The sequence below is a fragment of the Vicia villosa genome, linkage group LG7 (genome assembly GCF_029867415.1).
Source record: "Vicia villosa cultivar HV-30 ecotype Madison, WI linkage group LG7, Vvil1.0, whole genome shotgun sequence".
Taxonomy (NCBI): Eukaryota; Viridiplantae; Streptophyta; class Magnoliopsida; order Fabales; family Fabaceae; genus Vicia; species Vicia villosa.
In genome coordinates, this window is record NC_081186.1 from 19,459,222 (window position 1) to 19,473,497 (window position 14,276).

Genomic DNA, 14,276 nt, shown 5'->3' on the forward strand with positions numbered 1-14,276 from the left:
CTTCAGATTCCGACTGGCACACGAGCCAATCTACATCCGCAGGTTTAAGAAGATTGAACAGGGGCAGCTGTCATACCCCAAAATTTGCCCACACTTAAAAAAAAAAATATTCGAAGCTATTTCAAAATTGGGTTTTATAAAAATTTAGGGTTCCTTTACAGTGATATCCTGAATTTTATAAATATTCGATTTAAAGTCTATCTTAAAATATAATGGTTTACTCTTAAATTATTTATATTTTAAATAGCAAAATGCTGGCCGATGCTTCATATACTTTCAATTGGCTTATTATTTCAAATAAATAATATAGCACAGTTGGTAAGAATGAAAAGATTGCAAATAGAAGGTCACGGGTTCGATTCCCGCTTGGTGCATTTCCATGTTTTTTAACTATTTTTTTTATCTTTTTTGCACCTGGACGTATCTAGACACAAGTACGTCCGGATTCTTAATCTTGGGGACGAAGAAGGTCCATGGGCCTTTTGGGTTGGATATTTTCCTTTTTAGGATTGTTTTGACCTAAATTCCATTCTATAAATAGAGCACCTTTCAGACTCATTCTTCACTAACAATTTTCTAATCAACGATTTTCTAACATATTGTCATAATTTCTAACCCTCTCTCTCATTCATAATTCTACAAGTTTTTTCTCACTCTTTCAAAAAACTTTTTCTTGTAAAAAATTATTTGGCCGATGATTTTTATATGAGGCCCCCTATTTTTCTATTGTTATTTTAATCGTTAAACCAAACGATGATTCACTAATGGTTTTTTTTAATTAACAATTTCATACGTATCTTTTATTTTATATACTAACAATCCCATATGTATACGTATATATACTACAGTTAAGTATTCTAATGTATTTTTTCAAAAGACATTCATACTGTTTTTTATTCATGTATATAAGGTCCTTATAAATAAAATTCTAATAATCAGAACTTGCTTTTATTCTAACACATAAATTTGTTTGTTGTTATAGTTATCTGCAGGTACAACCACTCTAACACTAACATCCATGGATCATCATTCACAAATATTCATAATTTACGATACTGACTTTCAAAGTCGCAAATCATCATTTAATTTTACACCAATTTGACATCAAACAATAACAAAATCTTCAACACATATTTACTGTGTTCAAAATATAACCACTTTAACACTCTTCCTCTCTTTAACAGCATAAGTCAATACAATGGTACCCATGAATTTTCAGATTCTAACATGTGAATTCCTATATGTTTGGTTACCAATTTTATACAGGTCACGGTGAAGGAAGAAATTCGAAATAGGAGAAGAAGGCTAAAAAACTATTTCGACGAATCTCCGTTGAAACACACATTTGTTCCGCTGCCGATCTACTCCATGCGACCACCACAAGCTAGCAACAACAACCAACATCATTCGTCAGCCATGAACTACAACAGCATCACATCTGATTCCTCAATGATCTTTAGCGAATCAACACCGTCAACCACCGTGACCACGTTCATCCATCGGTCGGATTCCCAAACGCGACGTTGTAGCCGCAACACCGGACCTCCGTCAACATCATCATCGCGAGTATCCACTTCCGACTCAACAAACCACCGCGTGCGCAACCTCTCTCCGCCGCAACGCCGCTCTGAGTCGCCCCCAATCCCTTCACTGGGTACCATGGAACTACCAATTTGAGCTTTTGGGTTATCATGAACGCCTACTAGCTTTACTTGATTTATATATTCGTCATTTTATTCTCGCAATTTTACAAATTATGTAATTGCCCATGGATTGTAATAGTTTAAACTAGGATTTTACTTTTCCGCATCCCCCATTTTTGGATATGTAATCCCCCATCCCGAAGCCATGTAATAGCGTAGGACTTTACATTCCGCACTTTATTTTCTGTACTTATTTAGCTGTTAGTAAATAGGTTTGTATGGAAAGATAACAACTGAACGTTAGCTCACTAACTGCAATATTAAATATCTGAAATTGACACACTTCTCTTCACACACTTACTCCTAGGGTACGCCCCTCTTGGTTGCCTTCGATTATATGGTCAAGTCCTTCGAATGTAGGGATGTCTTAGCAAGGTTGCCTCCGATTAATGTCATCATAGTCCCTTCGAGTTGCCTGCGATAAAACGATGACCATCCCTTCGAATGCTAAGACGTCTTTACATGTTGCCTTCTATGACCATCCGATGACCCTTCGATTGTCCCGAACACGTCCAATAGATAGGACTACCTACCCACAAATGGAATGGTTAGTCTTATCCCTTAAATGAAAGTCGAAAGTATAGGAAAGACCAAACATAGGGTAAGTAGCCTTCAGTTTGCTTGCTCAACATAAAAATGCTTTTCACACCTCGTTTTTCAACATTGTCTCTTCAGACATATTCAAATCAAACTATTTCTCAAAACACACACACAATATGCTTTTTCAAGCTTTTCAAACAAAACAAGTGAGCTAATCAAACTAAGAGCCCGTAGATAACTACGGATGAAAAGGGTGCTAACACCTTCCCTTTTCATAACTTACCCCCCGAACTCTTTTTCTCCAAAGGTCTTTCCTGTACTTTTATACCTTTCCTAATAATTGGACAAAATAAAAGTCGGTGGCGACTCTTGCTCACCGCAACATTGTTTGCGAAATAAAATAAAAAGTCAGTTCTCCCACCGTGTTACACCGGTCCCCGATAACGTAATCGCTCTTAGACGATTAAGTGATTCAGGGAAGTCACGTTTCAAAAGCTAAAATTTTCTTAAGTTGAAAAAGGTGGTCTATTCACCCCCTTCTAGACCACTCCTATCGTCTAACAATATGAACTTTTTTTAGGATACCGATAACAATACAAGTATTAGTACTTAGATACCCAAAGATACGGATACTAGTATAAAATTGGTGCTCACAAAGGTATATACTTAGGTACAGAGATATTTTTAAACCAACGCATATGGAGATATGGAGACGTGTACTATAATAATTTGTTTATTTTTATCATAATTTTAAAGGAAAGAGATAAATTAAGTTATGACAAGTGTTCTGGACTGGCCCAAATCACCTTAATTGGGCCAACCCAGTTATATTTATGTAACAGCCCAATAAGTAGTGGCCTACTCCTGAGGACACTTCAAGGGAATTTTAAATCCTACTTGCCGCTAGGCCGAGCATGGCTGAGAAGCCGGGATTCCCTTTCTATTGCGCATCAGAGCACGCTACCATACCAAACTCGCCAAAGGCTAGTTCTTCTGTCCGGAAGAATTACGACCTAATCTAACAAACCCCTATATTTCGGGCCCTGGAATCACGCCCAGGCCCACCAATATAGCATGATCCAGTATACATCAAGGAAAACACTATAAATAGCCCTCTACCTCTAGAGGGCAAGGTAACAAAAACTCTACCCAAACTTTCATACTTTATGTTGTACCTTTGTTCTCCTTCTTACTTTGGCATCGAGAGCCTTGCAGGTACTACCCCCTTTTTTCTCTCAACCATCACCGAAGATCAAGCTACCTATTGTCGGCCACTTGTTCAACACCAACTGAACAGTGGCGCCGTCTGTGGGAAACATCTGCTTCCCCGTTTCTCTTTCTTGCACTTTCTTGTTCCCTTTCTTGCGTTACCAAGAACTCAAAAACTAAAGCTATCAACTTCCATTCTTCATGGCTGGAAACAATGAGAACTTTTCTGCTCTAGAAGCTTCACAAATGGGCAAAAACGATGTTGAACTCATCGTACCTCCCCCAACGATGATATTTCTCAGCCTCGTGATGGCCTCACGACTTCTCCTTCTTTGGAGGATGCCCGTAACAATACCCCATTCCATTACGGAGATACCAGTGGCAAGAGCCATCAAGAACCTCTTTTTTAGAATAATTTTCTGGTCACAGAGTCACCCCAGATCGATCCCACCATGGCTGCCTTCTTCGCAACCTTGAATAAGACCAACGCCTTAATCCGTTAGCAGAACGATGTGATTGGGGAATTGGAGAAGAAACACCGCGCCAAGACTCCTCCTCGCAGGCAACCACGTCCTGAGCAAGACACTTTGGCATCCAAGAAACGTCAGCATTCTCCTCCTCGGAGAGACCATCCTTCCTCTCTTGCCAAGAAGAGCAAAGAGGACCACTGCTCTCGTCGACGCACACCGTCTTCCCGGCCAAAGGGACGGTCACAATCACCTTCCCAGAGGCCTGCAGATCACCGTCGACACCGTAGGAGAAGTTACAGCCCTTCACCATCCCCCATCCGGAGCGACAAAGAGCAAGAATGCTGGGCCCCTTGTCCCGGGCGATATTGGAGACTCCCCTGCCCGCCGGGTTAGAGAAGCCTCCCCCGCTAGACATTTATTACGGAACATCATATCCAGACGAGCACATCGAGAACATCGATTCCCTCCTCGATTACAGATGATCGTGTATATATAGGTTCCTATTACATGATGATGATTATCTAGCAACATATCATTGCTACCAGAGTGATAAAACTGCCATGTGATATGACAAAATATTTATGCGATAACAATTATGTGTATAATTATCCTTTTTTCTAATGTATAAATTGAACACAAGGCATAGACCGTGTAACTCATGATGAGTTTAACATTTGTCCCTTAAAAGTTTAAGTTGTTATGTAGGATGGAAAATTTTCATGCAGGTTACTCATGTCTTTCCCTGTAAGCACTACAGGATAATTACTCCACAAATCATGTTTAAAGACCTGAGTAACCTGCATGAAAATTTTCCATCCTACATAACAACTTAAACTTTTAAGGGACAATAGTTAAACTCAACATGAGTGACACGGTCTATGTCTTGTGTTCAATTTATACATTAGCAAAAAGGATAATTATACACATAATTGTTATCGCATAAATGTTTTGTCATATCACATGGCAGTTTTATCACTCTGGTAGCAATGATAGGTTGCTAGATAATCATCATCATGTAATAGGAACCTATAAATACACAAATACTTCACTCACCCAAGACAGTCATTTGTTCACCAAGTCTCCAAACCCGGGTTTCCAAGTCAAAAGATTCAGGCAATGGATCAACCAAAGATGGGGATGATTTTTGAAACAATCATATGGTTCAAGATACTTCATTCATCTCCACCTGACCTTTGATCTCAAGGTATCAAGTTTCAGATCCATCAAAGTCACCAGATTAGGATTTTGGGCCTATCAGGGACTGAAATCAGGGCTTTCATTTGGGAAGACTCACAAAGCTTCAAAGTATGATCCAAAGAGCTCTAACATCCTCATATGATTTCTACATAAATATCCCGTGGAAGATGTACTTCAATTCAGTCTCAACAACTTTCAAATTCATCTGATTCACAAGTAAGGTTTTTGACCTAATTCATCTGGAAGATTGACTTTTGACCAGGACAAGATCCCATGACACAAATCATATCTCAAGATCCTCTAATACTTTAATATGATTCATTCATATAATTCATTCAAGGAGGAGAGCTTGATTCATTTGAAATCTCCAAGAACTCAGTCCATCAGGAAAAGTCAACTATACAGGGTCACCTTTGACTTTTTGGATTTTTGGTCAACCAAGGACTTTTAAAGATAAAAATCATCAATATTTGATTATTGAAGTCATTTAACCAAGAAAAATCAAGAAAATCAATCAAGGATCAAAAAGTCAAAGTTTGACTTTTTCATACTTAGAAATTTTTCTAAGTGTTTTCAAGAATTTTCTTCAAACTTCAAAGGGAAATATCTCACATTTTCAAGTACAAACTGAAGAAAACTTCCAACATGAAAGTTGTAGATTTTGGTCCAATAAACAACTTTGTCACATCTAAAGATTTTGCAAAAGATCAACCATTTGAGAGATATAGGGCTTCAAAGTTCCTGAAAATTCCTTAAGTGTTGAAAAACCCTAATTTTCTCCAAACTTTATGGGCATTTTTCACTAAGTTCCTCAATGATTCCGAGGAAACACAAAACAAGTGGATTAAAGTACATCTTCCAATCTTTCCAAAAAGTACTGAATCACTTCCTAATTCAATTTTTTCAAAGAGTTATGCATGATCAAAGTAAGGCATTTTAAGGAGAATTCAAGGCATGACCAACTTTGGATTTGGTCAATTTTGTGCAAGTGCATTCACTAATTGGTGCCTCAAAACTTTAGAATTACCAGAAGGGATGAGATAGAATCAAATGCATCCTTGTACCAAGATTGGAGAAAATTCAAAAATTCAATGCCATGTGATTAAGTAATCATTACAAAATGGAATTTTGGTTAATCATCAAGGAATCTTCCTCTAAGCCAATTAGAGGCTTCTCTGCATCAGAAGTGATCCCTAAACATCAGATTAAATCAAGGGCTAGGGCTTTGGATCAAGTGGAATCAAATTTCCATCATTGCATTTTGGATATTCTTGAAATTTCTTCATGCCTAAGCTACTCCAAGAGTGACCTCACTAAGCTTACTTCACTCCCTCACTACTCAGATCATTTTCCTATAAATAGAGAGCTCATTTCAGTTCAAAATCACACCAAAGCAATTGAATACTTGCTTTCCACAAATTCTCTATCATTCACTCATTTTTCAAAGGTTCATGGTGTAAGGAAGGAATTTCTTTGCATCAGGGCTTAGTCATTGAAATTGAGTGTTCTAACATCTTAAGGAGGGCAAGTAGAAGTGATCCAGGTCCCTTTTAGAGTTGTGTAGCAGCTAAAACACCATAGCTACTTTCAACTTGGAGCTTGTCCACTTAGATTCGAGCAGAGAAATTAAGAGGGAGCCAAAGTGATTTAAGCATATCAACATGTTCCTTGGGAGGTAAGGAAGCTATCCAGATGCCTGCAACTCATCTGTAAGTGCAGAATCATCATCCCCCATTTTCACTTGGAGCTCAAACAAGAAGGATCGAGGAGGTACCAGGAAGATTTTGCAATCATCAAATCATTGATGGGAGTCCTTTATCATAGCCTTCGATCTTCAGTTTCAGAGTTAAGTTTTTCAAACTCTATCTCTATGATTCTTGCATCTATTTTGTTATAACTCGATACCAGTCTGTTCAGTGTCATTAGAGGATCAAAAGCCCTCTATCATTATTCATTTATTCATCAGCATCATCATTTAATTTCATTTTCAAATTTTAGGGTTCTTCACGTATTTTCATAAATTCAGTAGCTATAGTTAGTTTTAATCCATGTTAGTTACATATATGAAATCGTGAGAGAATTTAGAATAATTTGCATGTTTACATCTTTGCAAATGGTTGAGAAACGAGGGAGATGGAATTTCAAACTGTGAGTGATGAGAGTTTGAAGATGAAGATGGCCATGGTGCCGTTTTTGAACTTAGGGGCATGTTTATTATATTTTGAATGGAAGGCGTATATTATCTGAATACATCGTCTGCCCTAGTGGCCAAAGCGCGCGTCCAAAGTCACTTTTGCCCAAGGTCTAGTGTTCGATCCCCCCTCAGACCTTTTGTTTGTGTTATTTTTTTTCAAAACCATTTTCAAATCCTTGGTTTCAAATATTACCAATTGCTTCCTTTCCTTTAGCATATTGAGCGTGCAGCTCAGTTGGTTTTGATTTGTGTTGGCCCCCATGTGGCATGGGTTCAACTCTTGCTAAGACAAAAAACAAACCTTTATGCCATTTTTCTTTTCAATTTTTTCACAACTTCACCTCATTTATTCACCTATCAAAATTAATCATTTTCACTTGATTTTTCACACACTTTTTTATGTATTACTAGTAACAAACCCGTGCTGCCGCACGGGTAATATTTTTATGATATGTAAATTTCCAAAAAACAAACAAACAAATGGAACAATCATTTGATCAAATCAAAATCCAAATTCTGATAGGATAACATTAGTTTTTATAAAGTCATAACACATGAAGGAGTGTTAATGTCACACAAGTATTTTGCATGTCTTGTTGAAAGAAAAATAGGGCTGCAACATGAATATCTAAAATGAAGTGAATGTTTGGACCTGAAATAGAAAGAAAATGAAAAAAAAAGTTAACATGTGCATGTAAAGAACAACAAAGATTTATTAAATGTTGTTAATGGCATGATAAGATAATATTAATAAAATTTGGACCTTTTCAAATGTTATGGAACACTTCTTTGAATACAACATTGGCTGCAGCATGAATCTCAAAAATGAAGTGAATGTTTGGACCTGAAATAGATAGAAAACGAAAAAAAAAGTTAACATGTGCATGTAAAGAACAATATAGAATTATTAAATGTTTTTAATTGCATGATAAGATAATATTTATAAAATTTGGACCTTTTCAAATGTTATGGAACACTTTTTTGAATACAACATTGGTGGTAGAGATCATAGGTTGTTTATCTTTGTCATGAATAAGAATCCTTAATCCCTTATTCGATTTGACTCTTGAGATAACCACATATAATTGCCCATGACTATAAACTTCTTTAGGCAAATACAAACAAACATTGTCAAGTGATTGTCCTTGAGATTTGTTAATAGTCATGGCAAAGGAAACAATAAGTGGAAATTGGCGTCTTAGCAATTTAAACGGCCATGGGGATTGTGAGGGGGATAAAGACATTATAGGAATATAAATTAAGTTACCAATATTTTTTCCAGAAATGATCTTAGCTTCAATGACATGATTAGCAAGCCTGGTTACAGTAAGCCTTGTACCATTGCACAATCCTTCAGACTGACCTAGATTGTGCATTAACATAATAGTGGCACCAACTTTCAACCTGATTGAATTTTTAGGCAATCTTGAAGTTTTAAGAGCATTTAGGAACTCGGGTGTCAAATTCTCATATGCATCACAGCTAGTTACATCAGATTTATCAATAGAATCACTACTAAAGTATTCCTTCTCTTCTCCTACAATAATTTCCAAATACCTATATTTAGTTACAATGATTGGGCACCATAATTTTGCAACACATATCAAAAGGTGTTAACAATTAACTTAAACAAAATGAAATAAGTGTGATTTAAATACCTGGAAGAAGATTTGTGATATATTGGTTGATATCATCAACAACTTCGATTGTTGAAGCTAAGATCGCATGACTTTGAAGATAATTGGAATCAAGATATTTAAGAATGAGATCAGGGTATGTATCTTCAACAATTGCCTTGACGGGATCAGAAAAGTTAGAAATTAAGAACTCATATGGAATGCAAATATCAACATAACCATCATTTGGCTCACACATGGTCCCATCTCCAATTTTTAAAATCCACTCAGAAAAGCTCCTTATGTCATCAGCTGTAGAAGAAGCATTATCACCAGTTTGCAAGCGCATGTTCTTTGTAAGCCTCAAGACTTTACAATGATCCCAAATATAAGAAGCATTTATTTTTGCATGGATAATGTCAGATCTAGTACCTCTTGGTATAACTGGGAGAATTTGTCTGAAGTCACTACCAAACACAACAACCTTACCTCCAAATACTGTTTTAGATGCATGTGAGGTTCCACTCATAATATCTCTTAAGGATTTTTCGAGAGATTCAAAGCAAGATTTATTAGCCATAGGAGCCTCATCCCATATGATTAAATCTGTCATCTTTAGAAGCTCAGCAAGATCATCTTGTTTTTCAATGTTGCAAATAGAAGTTTCTAAAGTAGGAACAGTAATCTTAAATCTAGAGTGACCTGTTCTTCCACCTGGTAACAACAAATTTGCAATCCCACTTGAAGCAAGAAATTTTTTTTCTTAGACCTAAGTGCTGCTGATAAAGTTTTCCACATAAAGGTCTTACCAGTCCCACCGTAGCCATACAAAAAAATCACACTGCCTTGTTGCTTTTCTACAACATCCATGATTTCCTCAAAAATGCCTCTTTGCTCGTCTATGTATAAGAGGTGTTTCCAAACAGATTTGTTAATAAAAATGAAAAGTTGAACTATTCTAAATTGTTTTAACAATAGAGTCATATTACTTGTAAGAGAAGCGGACAAATTTTCAAAAATTTGTTGTTGAGCAACAACATCATATTGACGTTCATCATAAAGTAATCTATTTCCTGTAAAGAAAACGACATCCTCTTTTGGATATGGCATTGGTTTGAAGTCCTTCAAACTACGATTATTATTTTCTAATAGTGTTTAAATAGCCATCAGTGTACGTTCCTTTAGCTCGGCATCGCTCATTGTCAAACCTATGATAAAAAAGGGAAGTAATAAAACTTTATGACCCTTATAAATATCTTTGGAAATAGTAACATAAAATCTATAAGTTCATATTGCACTTACAGAACCTTATTGATTAGAACTATTAAAACCGTACCGGTGTTGAAAGATCAACAGTGTTATGTATATAAAAACTCTAAACATGGATAGCCAGCAAGAGGTAGTAAGTTTTCATAAATTTTAGAGGGCTGAAACGTTGCACAATCCAAGCAACAAAAATTCCAAAACAGTTTGTCATTTTTGCACCTTAGCAAATATCTTTGGAAATAGTAAAACATTTTATAACATCATAAATTTTTAACAGAACCTTGTATGACATAAGGTCTAAATAATGCACTGAGTTGAAAAAACAACATAGTTAGGAATTTTAAATTACTAAACATGGGTGCCAGCAAGATGTATTAACTTGTCATAGAATTAAGAGGATATAAATGTTGCTGAATCCAACTTAGCAGGATCCAAAATAGAACTGGACTGTATGCAACTATTTACTTATCTATTGAATCTTATAAAGTGATTGTATATGAGTTTATGAATTGAATCCAACTAATTATGGTCAGGAAGTTATTGTAACATTCACACGGCTGAGAAAGATGACAGCAAGGAAAATAATGAAAAAAGACCACAAATATAGTAAGATAAAATACCTTGATCTCTTGCCAATAACCGTTGATCATAAAGAATGCCATCTGATAAATACATCCAAGTCTTTCTCCAAACATGTTCGGGTCTATTCATGGATGCCAAAAGTAACATTGTCACAAATAGCTTGCGTAAAAAAGGACCGGACCCCCAAAGATGCGCCTCTTTGATTGCCTCGACAAATTCACGATCATCTTATAAAAATCCCATCGCAAAGCACGCATCTCTAAAAGTTTTGTGCTTTTTACCATCAACTGTCTTGATGTCTTGATAGCATAAAGGACCTTTATTGAATGTGAGCATCATCCTTAAATAAAATAACTCTCCAGTAGATTGAGGAACCTAAACCAGTCGACCAATGGTATACCCTTGCTTCCTTGGTTTCCAACTTTGACTTCGTTTATAATAAACAAATTTAGAAACAAAGTCACCATAAGTTAGTAATTTTGTTTCGTCATAAGTTTTGTTAGCCTCAAACCAAGACGTAAACATGGACTCTGTTACACTTGGTTTGAGCAACACATCACCAACCTTCTTGTAGTCTTTGTAGTACACGGAGTTTTCACCTTCCATGTGAAAAAACAATCTTTCTACGGCTGGTTTTCTGCCATGTATAGAATAAGAAAATATCCGCCAACATGCTTCACTTGAGGAGATGTATCGACAATCCAAATATTGTTTGATCTCGTCAACGTTGTTTTTGTCTTGGCCTTGTATGATTGCAGAAATTCTATCGAAACCTTTATTTATATATTTGAAAAGGTATTTGATTGGAGTATTTTGGTTGCATCATTCCATGTTGATGTGGGCTTCGTACTTTAACTTGATGTGGGCTTCGTACTTTAACAACAAACATGGATTGTGAGGAACAACATGACCACTATGAAGGATGATGTCGTTCTTTTGAATGGTGTGTCCGTTGTTTCGTCTCCTATAAACCGGGTAGCCTTCTTGGTCCACTAAAGCTGTACTTTGGAATTTCTTAGGGTAAAACTTGGTGCACTTCCCATCTTTCATGCAAGGTGAGTTGAGATTTGCCAAACCACAAGAACCATGAACCATGTGAGATTTGACCAAATTGTACAACCGAGGTTGTGTTTCGGGATCGGGCACTTCAGCACTAATGATCTTGTCAATGTCTTCCGGTCTTGGATATTTGTTTGAAGGATGCAAGAAGATCAATATATGGGCATGAGGAAATCCTCTCTTTTGAAATTCAATGGTGTACATATCTACCAATGAAAGAGGATTCAAAAATTAAAATTGTTGTTAGAAATAGTATAATCAATTCAAAGTATAGTGTAAAGGAGAACGAATCGTTTACTCCTTCGTCATCAAAAATTAAAAATGTTGTTAGCAATAGTATAATCAATTCAAAGTATAGGGGGATAATTAACTTACAAGCAAGCACTTTGCCAAGAACACCTTTTTTGGTTAAATCTGAAAGCAATTGATCAAACTTGATTTTGAAAATTCTAGAAATAATATTCGGTCGATCTTGAGGCTTCAAATGAAGAGGTCCAAGTACCCTTTGAATCTCAGGCCAATTCGGGTTACAGGTAAAAGTAATAAACAAATCTGGAAATCCAACTTTATTGCATATAGCCATTCCATCATAGTACCATTGATCCATAAACCTACGACCACCGACAAAGGACGAAGGCAAAACCACTCGTTTACCTATGCTTAAACCTGGAGCCTGACTTTGGTCACCCTCTTCATGTAAAGAGTTGTACTTGGACAGTCGAAGCTTTGGTTGATTTTTCCGTAGCCATTCTAGTTTCTCGGACTCTAACATAGTGTAACCATCGACCAGAAATTGCTGGAACAGCCTTCTAGAAGATAACAAAGTCTTAGCTTCTTTTGATCTGGTTTGAATGCGAAAGGCCAGCCATTCGCGAATCGTGAGCCTATTTCTTATGCTGTTTTCATTGACAGGGAAGTCCCTATGGGCTACATCAGGTCTATAGCCGTCCTCACCATACAGAAAAATCAACGGATACTGGTAAGCCATGTAAGCCGCATGGAGCTCCTTGATTCTTTGAAGTCCTCCTCCTCTAGTTTGCATTATTATATCCCTCATTTCTGCCATGTAAATATCTCCAACAACCAAGGCTGCAACTTCACTGATAGTTGGCTGATTATACACTCTTCCATCGGTAGATCGATTAGAAATTAGTCGCAGTTTTAGGTTTTGAGGTTCCCCACTATTCAACCAGTGTCTTGCCATTTGAAAGATCTTAGCACGAGGATTGAATTCACACAACATGTTGGACAATTGATTGACAACCAAAGGATCAATGTTCTCTTTGTTCCTTCACATGAGAAAAAAAAACATTCTTAAAAACCAAACAAATTATTAATAATACTGCTCAGTACAATATACTATGTATTTTACAACCATGTATAGTGAAATGTTAATGGTGATTACCTTAGTCCATGCATTCTATTTTCCACCTCATTTTCGGTGTCATAAATATATAACTGAGCAAACTTTGGTTTTTAACCTTGAGGAGGCAACATACTTCCAATGCCATGACACGTTAGACCTTGTATCCTTAGTGTTGGAGGGCCATGTCCATTGTTAAAACGATTGTCCAACCTTGCTCCCGGTGATGTGAATGCAAACATCATATTGTATAGTCGGATTTGTTGTTGAAACTTTTGGCTAACAATATTGTCGTGATCAAACAAAAGATTTGCAAGTGGTTCCGGAGGCTGTCTTAGCAGTGGGAGTTCAACTTTTCCGTTCCCACAACACATCATAAACTTTGGGTTAGCATAGTGGGTACTTTTGTGCATCCTCTCTTGATACCACATCATTGCTTTATAATAACGATATTCAATAAGAGGTGAACCGATATCGTAATATTCTACAATACCAATCAATGTAAAAATTATTGATAAGAAAATTAGAATGATTTAATATCTTTAAGTTTGTATAAGTTTTAATGGGAAAACCATGTACCTGACTGATTTCCGGCTGCATTGGCATGGATTGTAAAAGGTGCTTCATGCTCGTCTGTCTCTGAACAGATTTCATCTTCGGAATGATATGCTGTTATGAAAATACACATGAATTTTTTAAAATTTAAAATGAGGTATCTAACTGTTAGGTAAATTGAAAGGAGGTATCACACAGTCCGCCAAAATAGGTAAATTGAATATAGCATTGAGCGATAGAACAAAGTATTAGACATACTTGCAAAAGGGTCGTAGTAGCTATCATTGTCGAAGTCGCTATTAAAATCCATATTGATCGTAGGTGAAAAAATAGGACATGGTGGCTCCGTGATACGATGGTTATTGTGCGTGGACTGTGTTACTGGAGGTACCTCGCGACAAATAGGATGGTTTCTAAGGCTGGGTATTTGCAGAGGCGGGACCAATGGTGTATTGACATTCCTGGTGGAAAAAAATGATTAAATATTGAATATTAAACCACAATAATTGCATTATAATAAGA

At 36.6% G+C, this 14,276-nt stretch overlaps 1 protein-coding gene across 1 annotated transcript; it reads right to left on the minus strand.

The window, feature by feature from the left end:
* Positions 1–7,941: 7,941 nt before the first annotated feature.
* On the minus strand, positions 7,942–10,039 carry LOC131618738 (uncharacterized). The gene is made up of 5 exons (XM_058889905.1): positions 9,739–10,039; positions 8,972–9,643; positions 8,303–8,850; positions 8,077–8,157; positions 7,942–7,965 (listed from the first exon to the last, which is right to left on the minus strand). Exons 1-5 carry the CDS (start codon positions 10,037–10,039, stop codon positions 7,942–7,944), a joined length of 1,626 nt encoding a protein of 541 aa, XP_058745888.1.
* Positions 10,040–14,276: the final 4,237 nt, after the last annotated feature.

Coding starts and splice junctions, on each gene's coding strand:
- LOC131618738 (XM_058889905.1), bottom strand. CDS start 10,039: ATGCCATATCCAAAAGAGGATGTCGTTTTCTTTACAGGAAATAGATTA. Junction 8,851..8,971: donor TATCACAAATCTTCTTCCAG/GTATTTAAATCA, acceptor AAATTATTGTAG/GAGAAGAGAAGGAATACTTT. Junction 8,158..8,302: donor TGATCTCTACCACCAATGTT/GTATTCAAAAAA, acceptor TATCTATTTCAG/GTCCAAACATTCACTTCATT.